Genomic DNA, 24,214 nt, shown 5'->3' with positions numbered 1-24,214 from the left:
TAAATTTTTATATATCACCTGGTTTTGGCGCATTACAGCCTTAGTTGCTAATGCGCAAATAAAACTCAACAACCAACCAACTAACCATTTCGCCAGGTTTATTGTCCTAAGGCTCCAGATATGTAATTCCTTGAGTGAGAAACTTCGGGATTCTGGATGCCCTATCAATAGGTTGAACTGTTCTGATTGGTGCTTGTACGTGCAAGTGAGCTTATTGTACTAGTAGTTGTGGACGTTATCTGTTCCTGCGGTTCGCCATTTGTGGGAGTTCCTGATCGACTGTTTATCTCGCACCCTCTCATATCTTGTACGTCCTTGGTTTTCTTTCGTTCTAGTTCTATCCTCGGGACTTAGCTGTTATGTCTTACTTCGTTGCTCCATATGTTTCCCCAGAACTCCTCCATCGTCTTCTGCTTGGGTGGTCCGTTTCTGTTTTTCCGGTCTTCTCCACGACTCCTATAGAAGGGGCTTTGGTCCTCATCGAAAATTCAGTGGTTTATTTTCCTGTGGGAGCTCTCTTGGTATCGGCGTAGTCTTTGCTGAGTGGGAAGAAGTTCTTCCTCAGTGTGTCCAAGTGTTCTCCTATTTTCTGAATTTTGGTGTCGTGTTTGCTGTGGACGGTCTCTCTCTTGTGATACAGCGTCCACAGTGGCGAGGTAAGATTTACATCTTACAAAAACAAACGCACACTAACATACACTAAGGAAAACGCACGCTAAACCTACACTAAGGAAAACGCACACTAAATATACACCAAGGAAAACGCACATTAAATATACACCAAGGAAAACGCACACTAAATATACACCAAGGAAAACGCACATTGTTAAGTGCGTATTAAAAACAGTTAACGGTGTGGATCTTCAGTATATTTTTGTAGAAAAGCTGGAATTCTTCAGTTTGGTTAGTTATTTACAGGATGAAATCCCTATTTTCTGGTAGAAAAAGCCACTTAGAGCGACTAACTCAGTTATATTGCAAAAAAAAAAAAAAAAAAAAATGCTTTCACTCGGTGAGAAAAAAAAATTATCATAACTCCACTGGCTCCAAAATAATTAACAGAACCCGAAGAAAACATAGAAATAATAGTGTAACTCGTGCAGCTTACGATCAATCCAGACAAAATTTGGCAGGTATTTATGAAAACCCCAAACACGAAAGGTATCAAAACTTATAGTACTTAGTACCGTGCATGGGTTGAAGGAGAAGTATGGGGGGAGGGGGATGCCGGAAACTTTGCTCTAGAGACTAAACATGGGTTTCACCACTTCAAGCCTCCAATAAGCAAAGTGGTGGTATTTCACCGGTTGATGAAAGTCATCTACCACCTATGGTGGTGTACTTTTTTTTTTTTTTTATCGTATGATGTGAGCAATACACAAAGGAACCAGTTTTTTCCTGCTTCCTTCGTGTATCGTGGCCGGGTGTTCCAACCGGATAGTGTAGCACCATTATGATATCCAAGCCCGAGGCGGAAATCGACCCGCGACCTTTGGGTTGCCAGGCAGGCACTTTACCCACCCGGCTAGCCCGGTCGGCGGTGATATAATATAGAATAACAATGAAAAGAGGAGACAGCGAGAAACCTCAGATGGGCAAAGGGGACATTTATAGGGGTTATATATATATATATATAAGAATTATCAAAGAGATCACATTAAAGGAGTCAATAAAAGTTGCTCGAAAATATGGTCACATGACATCAGTACGGCGTATGATCGATCCTCTCCAATGGCTAAGGAAACCAGACAGTGGTGAACCATGCTCGATATAAGGGTGTCTATAACATTCTGTGGAAACAAATACCATTCTTCCACCAGGGCAGCAAAGTCTTCGGTCATCAAGTGACCGAAGACTTTGCTGTCAGCATGCAATTCGACGCCCACACATATTCGATTAAGATTTCAGTCTGAGGATCGGGCTGGCCACGGCAGTCGTTGGATGTCGTCAGTTTCAAGATATTCCTCAACCACTTCAGCTCTATGTGCAGTGGATAAAAATAAAATCTGGGTCAACCTCATCCCTAAAAGTTCTCACATAGGTTTGAAAATCCGTTCTCGGTATGCTGTGTAGCTACTGTACCCCTATCAGAAACTTGAAGAGGGGTGCAGCCGTTAATCATTATTACGCCCTACAAGAGGACACCACCTCCTCCGTAAGTCTGCCCCTTCCCTGATGTTGGAGAGATGGTACCGCATCCCTCGTTGTCTCAAGATGAAATAACGTCTATTTATATGTTTGAAGATTAAATGGGACTCATCAGAGAACAGAACTGTACCCCATTGATCATGGCCCCAAGTCACATGTTCATGGGGCGAGTTTCGACGAGCTCTGAGATAGTTTGGAGTAAAGTGCAAAGTATGTTGGTGTCAAAGTATAAAGTATGTTGGTGTCAAAGTATAAAGTATGTTGGTGTCATTTAAATCTCTCAAATTCCCGATCAACTGATCGGGAATGGGAGAGATTTAAAATTGTGTGGGAATTGTATTTGTGTGGTGTCGTGTACCGCTGCCACTTAATTTCCTGAGATTTCAGTGGCTAGGACCTAAAAAAAAAAAAAAAAAAAAAAAAAAAAGGTTGAAAAAAAAAAAAAAATATATATATATATATATATTTACCATCGACGTAGATTTCACATGAATGGTGGAATCTACATCATTCTCAAATTTTTCAAACAGTCTGGTTGGAAATGTTTCACCTGTGGCCGCTGCAACCTCAAGAGAGAACTCTTTTGAAACTCTTTCTGTAGTGCTGAGAGGACCCTGCGTAACACCTTAAGCCAACGTGGCACCTCCACCTGCGACTGCCCGGCTTCTAGTCGTTCGACTGCATTTCATTTCAAAGAATAATCTAAATGATCATGACTCGCCATCTTGAATAATGGAGATATATATGGTTATCCCATGAAAATAAGCCTAAAAACGGGACTGAAGTGATGTAGTCCAACCGGTATTTTAAGAGGCATGAATAATTTGAATAATGTGCAGTCTATAAATCGATCAATTTCTAAGGTGTTAGATAATTTCTATCAAATATTCGCCTTCGGCGACGCTATTCACAATAAAATATCCATGAAAAACATTTTGTTCTCTTAATTCTGTCCAGCAGTGTACTATGTTACTCGCTACTACACATGAGTTCGAAAGAGCAACCTGTTAGAGTGATGCTTTATCAAAAACATAAAGGTGTTACCTAGTTTTCAAGACCCAAAGTCCGCTCACATCTCTTCTGTCTGACCGACAGTTTCTGCTAAAGAGTCAAATGACCATCTCCACTTATTGGGGACATTTCTAAAGCGGTATCGTCTTGGGTAGCATAGTTGGTAGAATCACAGTCTTCGCCAAAACGGGTAAAAAAACAGGTTTGAGTTCGAATCCCGTTAATGATGCGAGAAATATTTTCACCTATGGACCTTTTTCACAACAACAAATCGAACGCAAAACACAAGCAATTTACAGGCATACTATATACGGTGTAATGTGGGCTTCAGTTTTTGATTTACTTAAAATCCGACAACAGTAAAAACAACAACAACAAAGCCTAAAGAGGTTTAGTTCCTTCCGCTAAACCAAATAACCATTCATTACTCTAAATGAAGTCAGAATACCGACTGCTTAATTTGGTAAATAATTCAGTCAGAGTACTAAATGCTTAATATGGTAGAAAAACACGAACTTATTATTTGTATTTCTTTTTTTTGTTTATTAGGATCTCAGACGTGGGCAATGGCAGACGGAAAAACGGATATTCTGCTTCTTTTATTAAAAAAGTTACTAGAAGATGGAACGGCTTTGTGTAATGTAAGTAATCAAAGATAATTAAAGAGGAGCTCTAAATATCTAAACAACGTTTAGGCGTATTGCCAAATTAACTCCCATTCTGTACACCAGGATTTAGTGACGACTGTGCAGCAACCGTGCTGCGGCACAATCGGCACTAGTTTGCCAACACAGTAACGATATAATTTAGATAGATATGGCATTCTGAAGGACACACAATATGGCTGTGTTGTGAGTAAATCATGCTCAACTAACTTGTAGGCGTCTGCGCTGGTGACAGAGTGGTACTGTTGCCGTCCTCCCAACGTCGGGTGGAAAAGGCACGGGTTCGAATCCCGTCGATGACGTGAGGAACTTTTATGTCCATTTTTCACACCGTGGCTGAGTTACTCGGTCTCAGACGTAGATAGCAAGGTTTCTCCTGATCCTGGGGTTGTCGTCCATTAAAAAAAAAAAAAAAAAACAGAGAACATACGCACTTTACAGACAAATGGGTAGATAAAATAACCGTCCGGGTGACCATAATAAATAGTTTTTTTTTTTTTTTTTTTTTTTTTTAACTTCGTAGGCAGTTTTGACACACATATTCATGAGCTGGATTTGGGGAACAATTTAGACAGTTTATTTGGATTTCAGCAAGCCTTTGAATCGGTCCCTCATAAGAGGTTGCTATACACGCTTGAAGAGGTTTGGGTTACTGGTAAGATTCTAAGATGGATTGCTGGGTGGCTGCAGGGCAGAAGACAGAGGATTGTGATTAATGGACATTCTTCAAATTGGTTTAACGTCAGGAGTGGGGTCGCGCAAGGTTTTTTGTCGCTTAACGAATATCTAATTTAACCTAACCTCGCATTTACTCATCATGTTACTCTTCTGAAGGATAACAGCGAAAAAATTTGTTGCAGTGCCTGTGAGGATTATTAAAACTTAGTGTGTCCTTAAAAGGCATTGCCTTTGTTTCTGCCTTTAGGCATGAGCCCACGAAATCATAATCGGACAACACCCGAAAGGTCAAGAGACACATGGTTCTTCACACTTCAAGGGAACATCATGCGTTGTCATTGCCGAAAAGAAGTCTTTCAAAAAGTTGTTTTCGTTTGACTTGCCTATTTTCTTATACGTAACATTTCCTTCGATTATCTTGTAATTTTTTAAAGCTCTCTAATGACATGAAATCAAATTAAAGAAGGACAAGGGAACACATCTTCAACTTCTGCCAGCAGCAAGGTATTTTTGCTAAGAACTTTGTTCCTCATGTAACTGTTTTCCTAAGATCAGCTATAAAATGGTTCAGCCAGGTTCTTCACCCTGATTTCATGATCACTGGATATGAATCCTTAAATCAAAGGCAAAACAAGAATCTGCTTCTGATACGGATAGCTGCCATTGAGGGTCTATTGAGAAATGGGACCCTCCTATACGAATGCGAATCTTATCATGATGTTAGGCCTGTAAGTATTACTAAATTTGTACTCTTCCTTTGGGAAGAGGAACGAATCCGATCAAAAACAAAATAAACTTTGGACATTTTAGCTCATTTTGTTGTACTGAAGATGCATGACTTGAAGAAGATGCATGATCTTAATCGAAGCAGCAGCCATTGTCCTCAGTTCCTTTGTATCATATTTTCATACTTTCAAATTTAAAATGCCGCAGTTCCAGTACGATCGTTTTAAAATGATCGTATTGGCTCGCTTTAAGTATTTATTTATTTATGTTTTTGTTTGAAGTGACGTAGGGAAATCTTACTATTCAATCAACCCAATGTCCATCCTCCTTCCTTCTTGGGTCTGAGTGAAAATTCTTCTTCTTCTGTGTCAATTACACATTGGTACTTTTCATTAATTTTTTTGTGATGTGAGATATGTAAGTCAGTTCGTGGCTGATTTTGATTTTTGAAGTGGAAATCCTATTTTTAATTTTTCTTTTTTTTTTTGCCGGCCTTAGAACCCAAAATGCAGCATCTTGCCGCTTGCTTATTAAGGACAGGATCCGGCATTCTGGGTTGTTTGCGAAGCCGATTAGAGAAGTCAGTAGTGCTCAACTCTAGGTATTAGAAAAAAAAAAAAAAACAGCCAGTTGCCTTAATTCGTGATCATTTTCTCATTGGTTGCTAAGAGGCCAGTCATAAAATAAAATGAGCAATTTACCACTAAGTATGGAGATGTGTGCATAAATAACACAATATACAGGACTTGGTTGACAACTTTTATTCAACATAGAGATTTAAGGCAGATTTTAGCTCCGCCCATTTCTACCGAAAAAGCTGAGTTAAGTCACTTGTCACCATTTCCTCAGTAAAATGTGCAGTGAGACTGAAGGTGAAGTGGTAAGGCACAGTTCAGTTCGCTGTTAATTTCAAACAATTAATTTGTGCAATTTAAATGATTGTATTGGCTCGCTTTAAGTATATGTTTTTATCAAAATGCAAGACTCATGGCCTGCACCAATCAAATCCAGTCGGAAGAAACTACCAGCTGAAAACTTGTGAAGAGATTGAAGTCATGACAGATGGAGAGACCTACAAATATCCAGGGACTATGCAGGCTCAACGGTTCGAACACAAAAGAGAAGAAATTTCCCTTGATCGAGAAATACCATCAAAGACTGAAAAACTTCAGAAAATAAATTCTGAATTGCAGGTCACAGCCATAAACTCGTATGCCATCCCAGTACTAACGTACTCTTTCGGGATCATAGATTTGACCAACACCGAGCTGAAGGAGATAATTAGATCGACCAAGAGCTCCAACATTAACCGAATTCAGCCATCGAGAGACTGACCATACCCGGAATGGAGGAGGAAGGGGATTGAATGACCTCATTGACCAAGAGAAGAAGGCTATTAAGAATATGCGGATTACTTCAAACAAACGCAGAACCAATCTACCAATCTCTCCCTCCTGCACAATTTCTCCGGCTCCATTTGTTAAGAGCTTTAAGTCATCTGTTCTGTTATAGATTAGCGAATTAATTATGGTTGTATAAAGAATGCTAGACATGACGCCTCCTTTTGGCAGGCCTGCTTGTATTTGTCTAGTATAACTTTGATTTAGTATGAAGAGTTGGATGGTTCTGTTGGAAGTTCAGAAGGGAGTTCAGAAACTTCAATATTTGCCCTGTGATAGGGTAGTAATTTTGAAGCAGCTGAAACAAAGCTTGAATGTTGACACTATCAAATGCAGCTTGTAAATCCAGATATGTGACTACTATTTCTGCTCTCTCCTCAAAGGAACTAACGATAACAATGGTAGTCATAAACAGATTACTGACCGTTTATCCATGGCGCAAACCAAAATGAATATGTTGTAGCCTTGTCAGGGAAATCTGCTTGGTTAGCTTTTTCAAAAGTATTTCTTTAAAAATTTTCAATAACGCCTGTTAGAGGCGGATCTGAAGCAATTACTTCAGTTGACTGGGAAACTTTCAAATTCGCCTAACTGAATACATATTCCATGTTGGAGGAAAATTCTCTTTAATATTGTCTTCTGTCGAACCACCACATTCAAAAAAAAAAAAAAAAAAAAAAAAAAAACCTGTGACGCTTTTTTAATAAGCATAATTTTAAAGAATTTCTACTGAATTCAGATCCAAAATTTGAGAAACCGGAATAAACTAACAGATGGATAAATATGTTTTTATCAAAATAATTATGGGCTTTATTTGTAATTTTTTACAATGTATTTTGTAATTTTAGTTTCGACCACCCGAAAGTATTAGTATTAGGGCCACCCGAAAACAAATTTATCTATCCATGGGTAATGTTTCCATAAATTTCGTGATTTTCTAGTGGTTTGATGTTTTGCTGGACAAAAAACCGAGTTTCCCACGGAAAAACCTCGCTATCCACACCTGAGACCGACAAAATCAGCAACTGAGTGAAAAAAAAAATCCCATAAAAGTTCTTGATGGTACTCGAATCGAGGCCATTTTCAGCAGGTATATGGGGGACTGCGATTGTAACTACTGTGCTACGAGAGCGGAAAATGTTTTTATTATTAGTGGATGATACTCATTGTCACTATGTATTATGATATTTGAGTACTCATCTTTAACTTTTATAAATCTTGCGATTTCAGAATACATGTGCAGGTGCCCGTACACGGGTGGGCTTCATGGGTACGTAAGGTTTCGAAGGTTACTTTTAAGCAGTATAACCGTTAATTTTTATAATAATCGTATGCAGTTCCGTCTACAACATAGACGGAACTCCATACGATAGACATCGTTTACAGCAGATTTCAGCACAGAAAAATAGCTTTGGAAATCGGAGAAGATCTCATTGCACGGTTGACCTAAGTTTCTTTTACTTGAGCTGATCTTACAAAGGCAGAATTTTAAGAATTTATTTTGAATTCAGATCCAAAATTTGAGAAACCCGAATAAACTAACAGATGGATAAATATATATGGCGATTCAAAAAGGACTTTACAACTTCGTAAGTGCATAGAAATTTATTCAGGAGTTCGGTACTACGGCACTACGCCGTAGTACCGAATTCTGTCACCGCGAGCGCAAGCGGCTTGCATTTCAAAAATGGCTACTTTCACATTTCATGTTACAACTGCAAGAGTTGGGCCGGCGAAAACCCGTGTGCACATCTGGAATATGTTCCTGACAGCCTAAAGGTGAATGTCTTTTGCGCCCTCAGCAAAGTAAAAGTTTACAGACCCTTCTTTTTCCATGAAACAAACAATCAACGGTATCATGTATCTGGATATGCTGGAAAATTTTCTCATTCCACAGTTCGACGAAGATGACCACGACGCTTTCACTTTCAGCAAGACGGAGCACCTCCTCACTACCTGACGGATGTAAGGGAATTCCTCAATAACCGTTTCGCAGGTCCCTGGATTGGTTGAGCAAGGCCGTTAGCATGTCCACCTCGTTCCCTAGATTTAACACCTCTAGACTTTTTCTATGGGATTTCATTAAAGATCGAGTGTTTGTTCCATCCTTACCTATCAATCTTGCCAAGCTCAAAACTAAAATCACTGCCGCAGTTACAGAAGTTAAACCAGACATGTTACGTTGCGTTTGGGAGGAAATTTAGTTGAAATGGGATGTCTGCCGTATCACCAATGGTAGTCACATCGAACCAAACGATGTTTTTTGCTACAATGTGACAGTTCAATAAATTATATAAGTCTCCTGAACAAATTTCTATACACTTACGAAGTCGTAAAGTCCTTTTTGAACCACCCTGCATATTTTTATCAAAAAGTAATTATAGGTTTTATTTATAATTGTTTACGATGTATTTTATAATTTGAATTTTAACAATAAATGTACTCTAGCATATAAATGGTTTAAATGCTCTATCGTTTTAAATACTTTAAACTAATTTATCCCTTTGAATTTTCTGCCTACGCATAGGCAAACGATTTAAGAAATTTCAAAATTCCATGAAAAAAATTTCTTTTCATAGTGTCCACCATTAGCGAATATTCACTGCTACAATTCACGTGTAGCAAGCTCACTGCCGAAATATGGGGGAGGGGGCCGCTTTTGCAAACTATTTCGGAACCCTACTGTTTTATTTTGACGTTTCTTCTATTTGAATGCTGACTGTAATTGCAGAACCATCTTTTAAAATTTCGAGAATTTTTTTACTATTCATTCTCTTTAAAATCTCTTTTATGATTATTTTTATGAAGTTTATCTCCATGAGTGTTTTCTAAAAACTGTAATTTTTATTTTTTTTTTATTCTCTATAGAAAGGAAGATTAAAGGAAGCAGTGCATAGATATCAGTATGCGCTCAAGAAATTTCCAGCTGATGACTTTTTAGGTAATGATACAGTGCATTTTCAACAGCTAAAACATCAACTGTACACAGGACTTTCTCGGTGTAAGCGGAAGCTTAAGGTAAGTAATCGCCTTTTTCTTATACCAATCGCTGTATTGCACAATTATTATAAAAACATAAGTAGCGTGTGGACAAAACTAAACTATCTCTATATAGAGCTGTCTATGGAATAAATAAGTACCGTGTGTACAAAATTAAAACGTATCTATATAGAGCTGTCTATGGTACGATGTATTTGGAAGAAATGAGCCAAATTTGGTAGGTATGTTCTTCGGTAGACGAGGTAGAGAATGGCGAATTACGCAAAAAATAGTTCCAAAACCATTAATGGAGGAAAGTTTTGCTGTATGAACGATTCATCAGCGTGTGAGTGATCGACTCACAAGTTCCATTCGGTATCTGTAAAGTTAAAAAAAAAGCCCGTATTACAAGACATTCTGATTTACTGGCCCACTCTATTTCTCTAAACAACTGTTCATTTTACTCATCTGCGTCGTTAGGGCTATAACACACTCCTACTCTCATTTTCCCTTTCCCAGTGTTTATGTCACACCAAACAGATTCAACATTGCACTGTCCACCCATATCAACCGAATGCACTTCCTTTGATTTTATGTGTTTCTTAACTAACAGCATAACACCTCCTCCCTTCCTATCCTGTCTATCCTTTCTGCACACATAGTATTTTCCAAATTACAATTCTACACTGCTGATATCTGTGGGACACCATGCCCCTGATATCCCAACAATATCTGCCTTTGATATCTTGACCAGCACTTGAAATTCATCAAATTTGTTTACTATATAACAGAGAAAGGGGCAAAATATTTTAACGTTTCGAATTTTCTTGATTTATTTGCCGCAGTTTTAATTATTTATTTAGTTAGTTATTGATTGTTTACACCTCAGCAAAAAACGGAGTTGATCTCTATGTAAGACATCCACTGCATTTCAAAGAGAGTTAAAATTGAATAAAGGAAATCCCAAAGTTGAAATAACAACCATGATAATCGGCTACGAAAGTAGAAGCGTACAGTCGAAGAATTATCATTAATAATATTATTGGCATATGATTCAAGTAAGCAAGCTAATACAGCATATACACCTAATACAGGAAAAATTGTTGAAGTTGAACATAAGAAAGGCACTGGCTGACAAATTTGATTGGATACTATGATGTGATCACAAAGGAACTGGAGGCAAAAAATAATTTTGATACCAAATACTTGGATTTAGTATACAAAATTATACTGTTGCACGTGGAAGACTACTGTACAAATTGGAGCAAATTGCTGCTAGGGATAAAGGTATGGTTGAGTGGGAGAAGAGTGGTAATCAATGGACACTGCTGTTCGTGGACTACTGTTATTTGTGGAGTCCCCCAGGGATCGGTGTTCAGCCCTTTTTGTTTTCTGTATTAATCAATGATATAATCAATATCATTGATTAATACAGAAAACAAAATCACATCACATCACATCATTGATCCAAGTTTGCAGGCGATACGAAAGTTGACAGGGTTTTTAATGACACTAATGACAGTACACTACTGCAACAGGATCTAGAAAAGTACAGCAGATGGGCTCAGTGGTGGAAACTAAAGTTTAACATTGACAAGTATAAATACTGCATGTGGGTAACAGTAACCCCAGAGTAACGTAACAACTGCGTGGTACTACACTCAGGGGAGAAGAGAATAAAAAGTACAGCAGATAGGCTCAGTGGTGGAAACTAAAGTTTAACATTGACAAGTATAAAATACTGCATATGGGTAACAGTAACCCCAGAGTAACGTAACAACTGCGTGGTACTACACTCAGGGGAGAAGAGAATAAAAAGGATCTGATGATAATTGTGCAGTCAGATATGAAGTTTTCTGAGCAGAGCAGACAGGCTGCAAGAGAATCTCATGGTGTCTTGTCAATTATATATAGGAATTTTGATGGTAGAGATAAGAGGTGATTGTCCCCTTGTATAAAGTAATGGTCAGGCCACACCTTGAGTACTCCATACAGGTGTGGAAGCCTCATTTTAGGAAGCTGCTGAAATGAGTACAGAGAAGGGCAGCGATATTAATGAATTAAACAAAGAGTTACTCTTACCAAGAAAGACTTAATTCAGCAAATTGCAGCGTCTGGAGAGCAGCTACCTCCGAGGTGATATAATTGAGGCGTATAAGGTCTTGAATGATTTGAACAAGCTCAATGCTGATGGAATTCTTCCTCTTGCTCAGATTACTCACCTGATGGGACATAAACTTAAATTGAAAAAAGAGAATTGCAAATTCTGGATGCCAATAGATGTGCGAAAATTTGCTTTTAGCCAGCTCCTGGTTGATAGTAGGAACAAACTGCTATCTGTCGTAGTGGATATATTTTTTTTTTTGGCTAATGTATTAGAGAGGCATATGATGCAAGATAGCAAGCTTATGTAGCATCAGCCAAAACAAAAAAAAAAAAAAAAAAACCTTCCCATTCACCTCATTCATTTTATTCAAAACAGTCCAGTTTTTCCTTGAATGTATTTAAGCTATCAACTTCCACAGCGACATATGAATGTTTGTTCCAGCAATCAACTATTCGCTGGCTAAAGGCAAATTTCCGCACAAATATTATGCAGCTGAACAAAACGAAGAATCCCATTACCTTGCTCAAACCTTCAACGCTTTATACATGTTGCACACATAAAAGTGACGCAAATCAGGGGCTTGACAAAGAAGCGTGGATGGACCACATCAGCAGATTCTCCAGCATATACATGAGTCTCAAGTCAGGGAGTTTGAGTGGGATCAATTAGTTGACAATGAGATGGAGTCTGTTCTTATCACTAAAGAAGCACTAATACAGAGTATTGATGGAGTCTCCCACTTTATGGTAAAGTGTCTCAGCCCTTACCTAATTGAACCACTCCAAGCAATTTATAGCTCTATCCTTGCTTGCCGAGTTTTCCCTGAGAACTGGAATGAGTACGCTATAATTCCAATGCCGAAAATTACACAGCCTTACCTCTTGGAGCACTATAGGCCAATATCTACTGCATCTACCCTGTTAAAAGTACTGGAGAAAGCTCTATTGCCAAAATTGTCGAATCAGATACTGGCTGGGCAGCCTCAACAAATTCATTATTCAATAACTGCAAGATCAGAAATTACTAACCTCCTCACAGTTCAAGCCGCGATACTAAATGCTTTCTAAGCCAGAAAGGAAATTGCAATAATTCATACCGATATAAAAGCAGACTTCGATAGTCTGGATGTACATACTTTACTTCATCTGCTCCAACACGCCTTCCAAATAAAAGGAAATTTGCTGAAGTTCTTATAGGCCCTACTTACTTGTCGGTCCATTTATCACCGTACAGATAGTCATGGAGTTGGAGGACTCCTGCATGGAGTCCTCCAACTCCATGCAGGAGTTCCACAGGGTGGAGTCTTATCTAGACTCCTCTTAACCGCCATGATGATCCCGTTCTGCAAGGGCAGGGATAATGTATGCACTTATGCAGACGATATTAATATCCTAACAGCCATCCAACCGTCCATGACCAATAGTGTATTGTGTGAACAGATTGATTATAAGCTTCTGAACTTATTCGTGTACTTAGATAAATTTGGCTTGGCCCTAAATCCGCAGAAGACGGCAATCATGGTCTACTCGCTCAAAAAATCGCCTAATGGCAAATTTTAGGCTACGCTCGTACACCCGAAACTTAATGGCAAATCTATCCCAGTTGTTGAGAGGCATAGAGATCTGGAAGTAACATTTGATACTAAACTTACGTTCAAGTCGCATATTGACATGATTGTAGGGAAAATGAACTACTTACGTTGGGCAACAAAACAGCACCTCTTACACCTCTTACAGACAACAAAAATCGCACGATATTTAAGAACCATAGTGTATTCGGCCATTTTTTATGGCGCCGAACTGTGCGCGTCAGCCACCCCTACCCACATTAGGAGTATGTATGCGAGTGAATTCTGGCTGCTGAAGTGGGCAAACCATTAGCACCATCTCCCTCAACAGTTAAGGACCACGCAGCTCTTTGAACAGCTTAAACTGCGGCGTTTACCAGACATCATTGTCTGGAAACGATTAATAACCACAATTAAAATGATGACTGACACGATATCATCACCATGCTTCTGACAGCTTTGTGAGTGGCACATTCCGCCATCTGTATTAAGAGGCACAAAATCCTTGAGAATAAAGACAAACATACTGAAGATGCCGACAGGTTTATACCCGCTAGTGCGTTAGAATCAATTCAGTTCCTAACACATATCGGAATTGACTCATAGAAGATCCGAATATAGGAAACAAACCGCAGTGTGGTTCGCTGAAGCTACTGTTGCCTAGTAGTTGTGGGCATTTCTGTCAAGAACTGTGTGTACGCAATTGAATAGTGTATATCTCGCACAAGTTGATTCAGTGGATGTGATCGTTAAGATGAACTTTTGTATTACAATTGCCAGGACTCTAGAATGAGTAATTCAGTTTATTGTTCATCTTTTCGTGTATATTTAACCTTTCTTGTATATTTTAGACATTCTTTTATTCACATTTTATGGTAATCCCCTGGCATTTTCTGCCTTGAAGGGAATTTGTCTCTTACCAATGTACACCTATATTTTAATTTTGGTAGGACAAATAAAGATTTGTTATTATTATCTCAATCAGATCACCTCGCAGGTATCTAGCCTCCAGACGCTGAAATGTTCAGAATTTAAGTTTTTCTCGGTAAGGGCACCCTTTTGTTCCCGCTCAACAATCTTGTTATCCTTCTCTGTACTCGTTCCAGCAGCTCTACACCCTTCCTGCAATGAGGCCTTCAGACCTGTATGCAGTACTCAAAGTGTGCCCGTAGCCATTGCTTTGTACAAAGAGATAATCACCTGCTATCAAAGGTTTCGTATATCATTGACGAGACCCCATTGGCTGGTCTGACAGCTTGTCTGCATTGCTCTGAAAATTTCCTTTCCAACTGCACAATAACCGCCAGGTCTTTTTCATTGAGTGTAGTTCCGCACAGTTGGTTCATTATTCTTGGGTATTTGCTACTCATGTGCAGTATTTTGTATTTGTCGATGTTAAACTACTACACGTGCCAGCTCTGCCCATATCAAAATTATTTTTCATCTGGTTTCTTTGGGACCAAATCGTAGTATCCAATTAAATTGGTCAAGAAAGACATCTCCTTAACAAAACTATGCTGTATTTGAACTACAACTCTGACGTCTGGATGGTCCTGCATTGCTTCTTTATCAACGACTCCCAAACTCACCCCGGGAACAGAAGTTAAACTAACAGATCTGTAATTATTCGTTTACTCGTTTTTTTTTTTTTTTTTTTTGGAAAATATTACCGTCTGATTAATTAATACATCATATTTTGTTTAGCAAACAGTTTAATAGTCTTAGTCGCGGCAGTTAGCTTATTTTTAAGGGTATTCTTGCTGGTGGGCACATTGTGAGAGAGGTCTTGTGGACAAGGAGTTCTACCTCCATAAAAAATTGTCTATGATGGTACTATAACTAGGGAATAAGTGTGGAGGAGGAGTCAATAAAAGCAAAATAGACTCAGGAGAAATAATTTGAAAGGTATGGCGAGATAGGGCAAAACTTTCCTGTCATGGGCTAATCGGCAGCTCAGCTCAAGCTGGAAGCAGGGGGGAGGGTTTATGAAATTAATACAGTGGGAAGTTGTTTTATTAAAAAATATATTTTTTTTGAAATATTATTTATTAATACTGAAAACATGTAACAAACATCGAATTAGATACGAATTAATGTGACTTTTGCTGCTGAACTTCTTGAGCGAGTCTCAACATCAGGCGAGTATGCAATAATTTCGATCTTTAAACATTCTGTGAGACTTACATTGTTCAGACGGTTTCTTGATTTATTTTTAATATAGTTTATGTTCGAAAATATTTGTCCATTGGTGTTTTCATATTTGAGGGAGTGTATTAAACCTCAATGGTTTAATACACTCCCTCGCGCTCTCCCTCAAAACTACAGAGTATATGTCATCAATTCCGGGAGCCTTACTTGCCTTTATGGTCAAAAATGTTTGTATTAAGAATCATCTGTAATTACATCACTAATTTCATGTCTCAGCCTTACTTGCACAGTTTCTTCTCAGCATGAAGAGTCTTTCGTTAGTAAAGAAGCAAAATAGCTGTTCAATTCATCTTCAATTTCAGCTGGGTTGTCTAAGACTTTCCCACAAGGGTCTAATCTAATTCTCTTTTTAGGGTCCGTAGTCTAACGAAGGACCCTTATAATGTTACTCGGTTGTCTGTCTGTCACAGCATTGTGACAGACAGACAACCGAGTATCTCTGGAACCACTCAACCAATTGACTTGAAATTTTGCATGGGTTTGTACATAATGTGGGCTAACCAACATAACGCCATGTTGATCGTTGTTGACAAAATTTTGTCTGAGAAATGGGTGGGGGGTAAATGTGGGAGGACAAAAATGTTTTCAAAAACGTATAGCTTATTATACACCGTTGGAAAGAGCTCAACGAGTAAATTTAAAATATATTTTTAAAATTAAAAATCGCGGCACCAGACAGGAAAATGTGAGTAATTTTCGTGTCCCCCTCTATTTCCGTCGCTAATGGAGCTAAATATTTAAAAATCGCATTAGCTATGCGTTAATCGATGCTTATCAAGGATTGAAATCTATCATTTACTTTGGGTTAAAATAAAAAAAATATATAAAAAATTATTGCACTTCGATAGCGCTCTTATTTGTACTAAGTAACTCTCCTTTTAGTGACAAAAAGTTTGCTAAATAGTTAGTTAATAATTATATAAAGGTCATTTATAAATTTTGCGAGGAGAAGTATTTTTTAATAATTTTCAAAGCTGGAGTTGTCCCGGCAAGGAGGTACAAAGAGCCAGCGTTGAGGCGGCGGTGGTCGTGGAGAGTTGCACGGCCTTCACCTGCCAGTCGCTTCTCCAGGAAGAAGTCGGAGTCGCTACTCCCACCCTTTTCATTCACAACAACTAGAAAGACTCAAATAGACAACGTTTTCGTTAGTTCCGCAGCTTTAGGCCAAGCCGGGTTACTAGAAACTTTTTTTTCAGTTACCATTAAGTTCTCTATTTGAGATACTACACTAACGACCATTCGTGACTACGGACCCTTCATCCTGAGTGCCCGGCACTCAGTAGTTGACCGATTTATTTCTTCCTTGTATACATGAAAAATTGCTTGTCCTCATTCTTTGCTTTTTCAACCAATGCTTTCTCATACGCTGCCTTCGCCTCCCTGACCTTATTTGTAGCACAGATCAACTTTTACCTGTTGCAGGCTTCAGTACTTTTCATCGCTTTGTAACTTTCCCATTCACCCTTTTCTCCTCTATTTGTGCAGTCAGCTTCGCATTCATCCATTTCGGCATCCTTCTCCTGCAATATTTTCTTAAAAACATGTGTGCGTTCATGGCTTCTCGGATGTTTCCTTTAAAAGTACTCCATAATTCAAACGTATTCACCATTCCTAGGCAATCCACCCAATTCACAGTGGCCGTATAGCGCCTTAAATTGTCAAAATCCTCTCTTCTGATCTTAAACTTCTGCAATATCTTCCTTCATCTTCCAACTGACGATTGCATGATCACTTCCTGACAATGGTTCCTCTACTTTAATCTCTGTGGTGGTTCCTCTACTCTTAAGCCCTGTGGTCTCATCTTATTCGTTGGTAATGACGAGGTCAAGAATATTCTTACTCTTATTACATTCTGGTACAAATAATAATCATCTAGTTTGTTTTAAAAGTCCTTTGCTTCCGACTAATTCACACCACACAGATTCTATGCTATAGACGTAACTTCAGACTCAGGAAAAGCTCTTTTCGCGCGTAGGCTGCTTTTGATAAGATGCGTGACTCCCTTATCCTTTCTATATTCCCTATCTTTTTTCGTAAATACATTAAAGACATCGTAGAGGAACTCGTCACCACCAATTTCATGGTGGCATCACGTTTCTGTTAGCCCTATAATATCAGCATTAAGTTGTCCTAACCAGAAGTTCAAATTCAGCCATTGTATTGTCCTGACACTTCTGTACACACATTTCGAACTAATTACTATAGAAATCTTTATTTCAATAATAATAATAATAACACAAATAGATACATTGCAATGTAGTCCTTCACGGCCACAAGGCCAGGGGTTAACAGTAATAGTACAATATGTAAGAAAAGGAAATTAATAAATTAAACATAAAAAATGCGTATGTGGACGAATAAAAGTAAATATAGCTCAACACTCAAAGTACAGTACAATTATAAATATCACAATGCACAGAGAATATACAGGGTGTTTCAGTTAAACGTTTCAGAACTTCTAAGAGGGGTAGGGTACATCCTGACAACTCGAAATCATATAGCAATGTGGGGTCGGAAATGCTTTCCTGAAGCGGTGTTGTACACAGAAGCACCATAAAGAAAAGAGACCGTAAGTGAGAAATCGTTTTAATAATACATGAAAAGAAGCAAAAGGTACATGGATTAAAGCAAGTGTTCGAAGTTTCTTCCACGGGCTACAATGCACGCCTCACATCTCCGACGCATGGACATCCGAACATTCTGGAATACTCCAGGCGAATTTCGAATTTCTTCGGCAGCTACTGCGATTCTTGCAACCAGCTCCTCAGCATTTTCAACAGGGGTGTCATAAACTAGCGATTTCATATGACCCCAGAAATAAAAATCAAGACATGATAGGTCGGGTGACCGAGCAGGCCAACGCACGGGACCACCACGTCCGATCCACTGTTGACCAAATGTGACATCCAGGTAGTTACGAACATCTCCGCTATAATGGGCAGGGGCTCCATCGTGTTGGAACAACATTGTCTGTTGCGTCGATGCAGAAATCTGTTCATCTCTCAAAAGTTGTGGCAATACTTGCTGCAGAAAGATCAAGTAGATAGGTCCGGTTAGACGACCCGGTAACAGGTAAGGTCCGATCAGGTGATCTCCCATAATACCGGCCCATACATTGACCGAAAATCGAATCTGTGCTGGACGACGTCGTATTGCATGCGGGTTCTCGACCGCCCAGATATGGTCGTTATGCGTGTTGAAAATTCCTTCCCTTGTGAAGGATGCCTCATCGGAAAACAACACTTCAGCAGGAAAAAGGGGATTTGTAGCACATTTTCCAAGGTACCACTGTGCGAAAGCAATACGAGGTTGAAGAAACTTCGAACACTTACTTTAATCCATGTACCTTTTGCTTCTTTTCATGTATTATTAAAACGATTTCTCACTTACGGTCTCTTTTCTTTATGGTGCTTCTGTGTACAACACCGCTTCAGGAAAGCATTTCCGACCCCACATTGCTATATGATTTCGAGTTGTCAGGATGTACCCTACCCCTCTTAGAAGTTCTGAAACGTTTAACTGAAACACCCTGTATAGGTGGAAAACTGCAAGGTTGGTTGGTAAGCCATCTTCATGTCATATTTCTGGCTTGCGGCATTAAGACGAACTTCAAGGAGAAGGATCAGGGACAGGGAAGTACAATTTAAGGATGCGGCGTCTGTACTCCCTATCACAAGAAAACTTATTAAGGTCAGCATCCAAAGACTGGGCACATGAAAGTAGTTGAAATGGCAGGAACCTATTGGATAAGTGGAGATGGCTGAGATTTGGAGTCGCTGTGAGGGATCCTCCAAGAGCACAGGCCCCAGAATGATGGTCCTGAAATCTTGCCAGTAATAATTTTTACAGTTGTGGTAAGGCATTTTACCCTAATCAGTGTGGGAAGCCTGTGAATTTTTATCAAACTGGCCATTTCAGTTGTCCTTAACTGTGGAGGAAGTTTATGTTTGTTTATGGCCCATTTTAAGAGCCAAAACTCAGAACCACAGAACAGTCGAATCGTGCTAGGGGCAGCAGATGCCCATACCTCTGCAGCATGTAGAACCGGAGAGTATACTGTGCTTTTTATATACCTTCTGGTGGTGGTTATTTCATTAATGTAATGCAAATACTGTTTGGATAAACAGCTAATTTACGGTTCTAGTTGATAAACTAGAACCGTAAATTAGCTTGTTCTCTCTATATAGTTCTGCACGAGGCAAGTTTTTGTTGTTTGTATTACAGTTCAGGAAGCTAGAAGTCCGTTTCTTCCGAAGTGTATGTAGGTATAATTGTCATGTTTCGTTTAATATTTTGCTTGTGGTTTTACTTGACTATACAGTTCTAAATCTTTTGTATTCTCAACTTAATATTAAGGCAAGTTTATATATTCTTTAACTTAACATTAGTTGTAATTTTTTAATTGATTTCATAGTAATTTTCATGTTGTGAAGAAGATCTTATATCCCACAGCATTTATAGGCTGAAGATGGGGTGTTCGGAAAGAATTGCGAAATGTCACCAGCTTTATTTGTGTAGTATCCAGCTTTTATTATATATGAGTTTAATAAAAAAAAAAAAAACGTTTAATAATAGTGTTATTTTAATATTATACCTCCGTACATAAGGAAAAGGGTCCCTTTTTTTTTTAACAAACTCTCACTTTGTTCACAAAACATGCTCTACATGGTTGCCATTCCTTTGAAAACACATACAGATGCGTCTCTCCCAGTCATGTTGAACTCGCGCATCTGGTGTTATGGGCGTAATTGCATTTCGAATGCGTTCCTTTAAGTGATTCATGTTTCGTATCTTTTTCTGATACACCATGGCCTTCAAGTGATCCCAAATAAAAATTGAGTGGGCTGTGAGGTCTAGGGGACCTCGGAGGCCACTCCACGGGACCACAGCGACCAATCCAGGAACCCGGAAACTGCTGATCCAACCATCGGCGCACGCAGATACCATATGGGGTGGTGCCCCGTCTTGCTGAAAATACGTGGAAAATCCTTCTTCCTCGTTTAGTAGGGACGGCAAGGAGTCTTTCAGCATGTTTAGGTACATTTCAGCATTCAGATTTGTGTCAAAGAAAAACAGGTCCAACAATTTTGTATCCCCATATCCCATGCCACACCATCGGTTTTCCCGCACCTTGCATCTTTGAGGATCTCATCCATTACTGGTTGGTATCACTCCAATAACTTTGGTTTTTTGCGATTAACTTCTCCAACGTAAAACTTGGCTATATCAGTAAACAAGATCCCAAATGAGAAGTTTGAGTCACCGTCCAATTTGTTTACTGCCCATTCGAAAAATTCCATCCGTCTATCCGGTCGTCTTCACTAAGACGTTGCAACATTTGCCATTTTGTATGGATGTCATTTGTGCTTTTTCCTGGATGAGGGCGATACTCGATTGGCTGACAGGGTTTCCTGCAGACAACCGTCATGTGCTTTTTTGTGTGGGGGGGGGGGGCGAGGACTCTTTGCAAACGCTGCCAGCACCATGTCGGTTGCGCCTTTATTGGTGGACGACCATTTCTCGGTTGATCAGTAACACTTCCAGTCTTTCTAATTTTCTCAATAAGTTTGGCAATAATGTGATGTGCCTGCTATATCTCCTGTTAAATTCCATTGCAACCTTGTGACAGCTTCCTGATCCGGCCATGATAATGATTTTTATTCTTCTTTAGTCAAAGGCATTTTAGAAGGGTATCTAAAAACAGAAAAAAAGAAACGTTATACCCTATGTATGGAGACTTTTGAATCACCCTGTATAGTATAAATTTTTCCGTATGGATAGAAACCACGCAACGTCCTTTCCCAATTATATTATAAGTCTTTGTTTCATTTGAGAATAGAGGCGTCTAATATTATAATGATAATGCGATCTTCTAATGTGTAATTTAATAAAATTACTTGTAATGTATGCAAATGAAAATTTATTTTCTTTTTCAGGAGCTTGAAGCAGCTATAGAGTCAGCAGATCAAGCAATTAAAATCAAGCCAAAATCCTTTGAGGGCTATTATGCCCGTTCACGTGCCAAACGAGAATTTGGGTAAGTATATAATATATGCTCATTTAATAATTATCATTTACTAATAGGTCTTTATTTTTTCGATAATGGAAATCCATCAGCAAGTCTCGAATTGTAGAAATCCCTTTTTTTTTCAGTTCATATAAAATCTATTTATTTTCTTTCGCATTTAACCCTGATTTATTTTCATTGTGAGTTAATTCATGAAAATCTTTTTATTTTCCTTCTGAAAATGACATTTGCGATCTCTGTAGGGGATTAACTTTTGTTCCTACACTATCAGCTATATTTCCTTCACATCTTACTAAGAAAAGTTTCAGAAACGGAATATCTTTATAATTATCCTATCAAATATCTTTATAATTATCCTATCAAATATGGTTACATTGCATAGAATGTAATCATGTTTCTTATCATCCCCACCCATTACATGTAATACTACCTGGTGAACAGCAGAAGAGCGTCCGGCCCTTTGCGACAGTACGTCCCTTCCCACCCACTCTTTCTTCACTTTCCTTTCCATATAATTTTGATAGTTGCATTTATTTAGCATTGCCTTGATTTTGCATTTGCTACCTTCGATTGTGCGTAACTGTGCTTCTCTTCTTCTCTCTATTTCTTTTACATGTTTACTCCTTCTATATAATCTTTACTTAATTGCTATGGATTCACAATATGTTAATAATATACTGTACTGTATTACATGGGCAGAGTAGGTTAAATTTGACCCCTGGTTCTGTTGCTCTGTAAAGTAACCTGTCTCAGAACTATAACACTTTGCATATGCATAATACATACATTCCACAGAACGAATCAGCATCCCATGCTTACTACCCAAATACCATGGGATTCATACAGCCTCTCCACGAAACTCTGACCATAAATGTCGTGCAAGAATGGACTTTGCGTTACATGTCCTAGCATGCATCCACATGCTAGGACATGTAATGAAGCACCATTCTGATAACTCATCCGCGCCTAACTTCTGTAAATTATTTAATGTTATTTATAACTCATTACTTGTCATACTTGCAATAGCAAATATTCCGGGCAAACTGTAAAGTAACCTGTCTATAAAGGTAAACTTAAAGTAACCTCAACTTTACTTCTACACATCTTTTCCATCTTATAAATAACATTTGTCAATTTAGATTAAAATTCCTGAATATAGTCAGTACGGAGCGTTCCGTCTTATTATTAAAATTTCAACATAATTTATGAATGATATAAACAACAACAAATGCATTAATTTACATAATGATATTTTGTCAATTACCAACCATAGTACTTTCATTTCTGTTAGATACAAATGCTCAAAACCTTTTGGCTTAATTGTCTATAATCACAAAACCATTGTGATACTTGTGACTTAAACAACCGTATTTGCAGACAGAATAATTATCTGCCTTCCTTTTATCACAACTTTGGTCATAATTTTTGGAGACTTTGGTATTGCTGCCCACACGGAACTTAAAGATATTCTATCTTATCAGGGCTGACGCTAACGTTTGTGGCGCACGAGGCAAAATCTTGTTACGGCGCCTAATTCATATCGTATCTTAACGAGCGCACACACGTATATATATATATATGAGTGCCTCACTTGCACACCCCTGGCCTCGACCTTGTATCTTATGAATACAAATTTAGACTTATTCCAAAAATTAACTATGCATTCATTGTCACCCCTCAATTACTCTGGGGTGCTCTATCTTACGCTATAGGGGTGGGTAGGCCAGTGCTTCTTCCAAGAGTTCCCAATTCTTTTGACTATCCATGTAGTTCCAACGTTTCTAGGCGTTACACCCCCTTTGGCTTCCTCCTGAGGTACCTATACCGCATAAGGTGTAGGTTCATCTAGTTAGGACAAAAGTCTAAGCCTTCGGCAATCAAGTTTTTTGGGCACTTGATCGCTGCAGCTTCGGTCGCATTGTGTTTTAAATTTAATAATCACTTAGTTGACTACTCAACCCCGCATAAACATTCTTATTTCTAATATATATTAGAATATATAACCATACAAATAAATTAGAATGAGAATTAAAAATAAAATAATGCCAGCAGTATGGCAAGACAAGAGCGAAATATTCGAAATTAAACTTAAGAATCAAACCAAACAGGGAGGTAAGAGAGGGGTTACAAGAGTAAATATATTGCAGCAGAAAATCTAAGATAATTTAGAACATCTAATTATAAAAATAATAAATAATTCATTAAATTTTGAAAGCTTGTTTGTTTGTATTGAGGTTTAATGGCGCATGGACTACGTTTGAAAGCCAATTAAAATAGAAATTTAACGGCGCCCCCTCTGACGGACACCAGATCCAAATTTATGTGAAATATCGCCAACAGAGATCTAGACCACTACAGTAAAATTGGCCTTGTGGTCCTCTCTTGTGATGGGGCGTAATCGTCAGTCTATTTTTGATTTATTTTTGTTTTATTTTACCGTAGTGGTCTAGATCTCTATTGGTGATATTTCACATAAATTTGGACGTGGTGCCCGTCAGAGGGGACGCCGTTAAATTTGTATTTTAATTGGCTTTCAAAATTGAATGAATTATTTATTATTATTATAATTAGATGTTCTAAATTATCTTAGAGATTTTCTGCTACAATAACCACCCCTCTACTGATGATATAATGTCTCTTGTGTCCCTAAATGTAATACCTTTTGAGGTGAAATTTGAGGTTGGGAACAGATAATAG

At 38.5% G+C, this 24,214-nt stretch overlaps 1 protein-coding gene across 4 annotated transcripts in view; it reads left to right on the top strand.

Annotated features, from left to right (window-relative positions):
* The window catches only part of rols (zinc-RING finger and ankyrin repeat domain-containing protein rolling pebbles), a 428,429-nt gene that overhangs the window by 387,315 nt on the left and 16,900 nt on the right, over nt 1-24,214 (top strand). For all 4 annotated transcript variants that reach the window (XM_090369443.1, XM_090369444.1, XM_090369445.1 and 1 more), the window contains 3 exons: nt 3,709-3,800; nt 9,497-9,646; nt 21,426-21,526. In XM_090369443.1, the coding sequence (XP_090225569.1) occupies nt 3,709-3,800; nt 9,497-9,646; nt 21,426-21,526 (343 nt within the window). The remainder of the gene's footprint in view (nt 1-3,708; nt 3,801-9,496; nt 9,647-21,425; nt 21,527-24,214) is intronic.

This window comes from Mastigoproctus giganteus, chromosome 3 (assembly GCF_048544385.1).
Source record: "Mastigoproctus giganteus isolate SK-2022 chromosome 3, ASM4854438v1, whole genome shotgun sequence".
In the NCBI taxonomy this organism is placed as follows: Eukaryota; Metazoa; Arthropoda; class Arachnida; order Uropygi; family Thelyphonidae; genus Mastigoproctus; species Mastigoproctus giganteus.
This window is presented reverse-complemented; position numbering and strand designations above follow the sequence as displayed.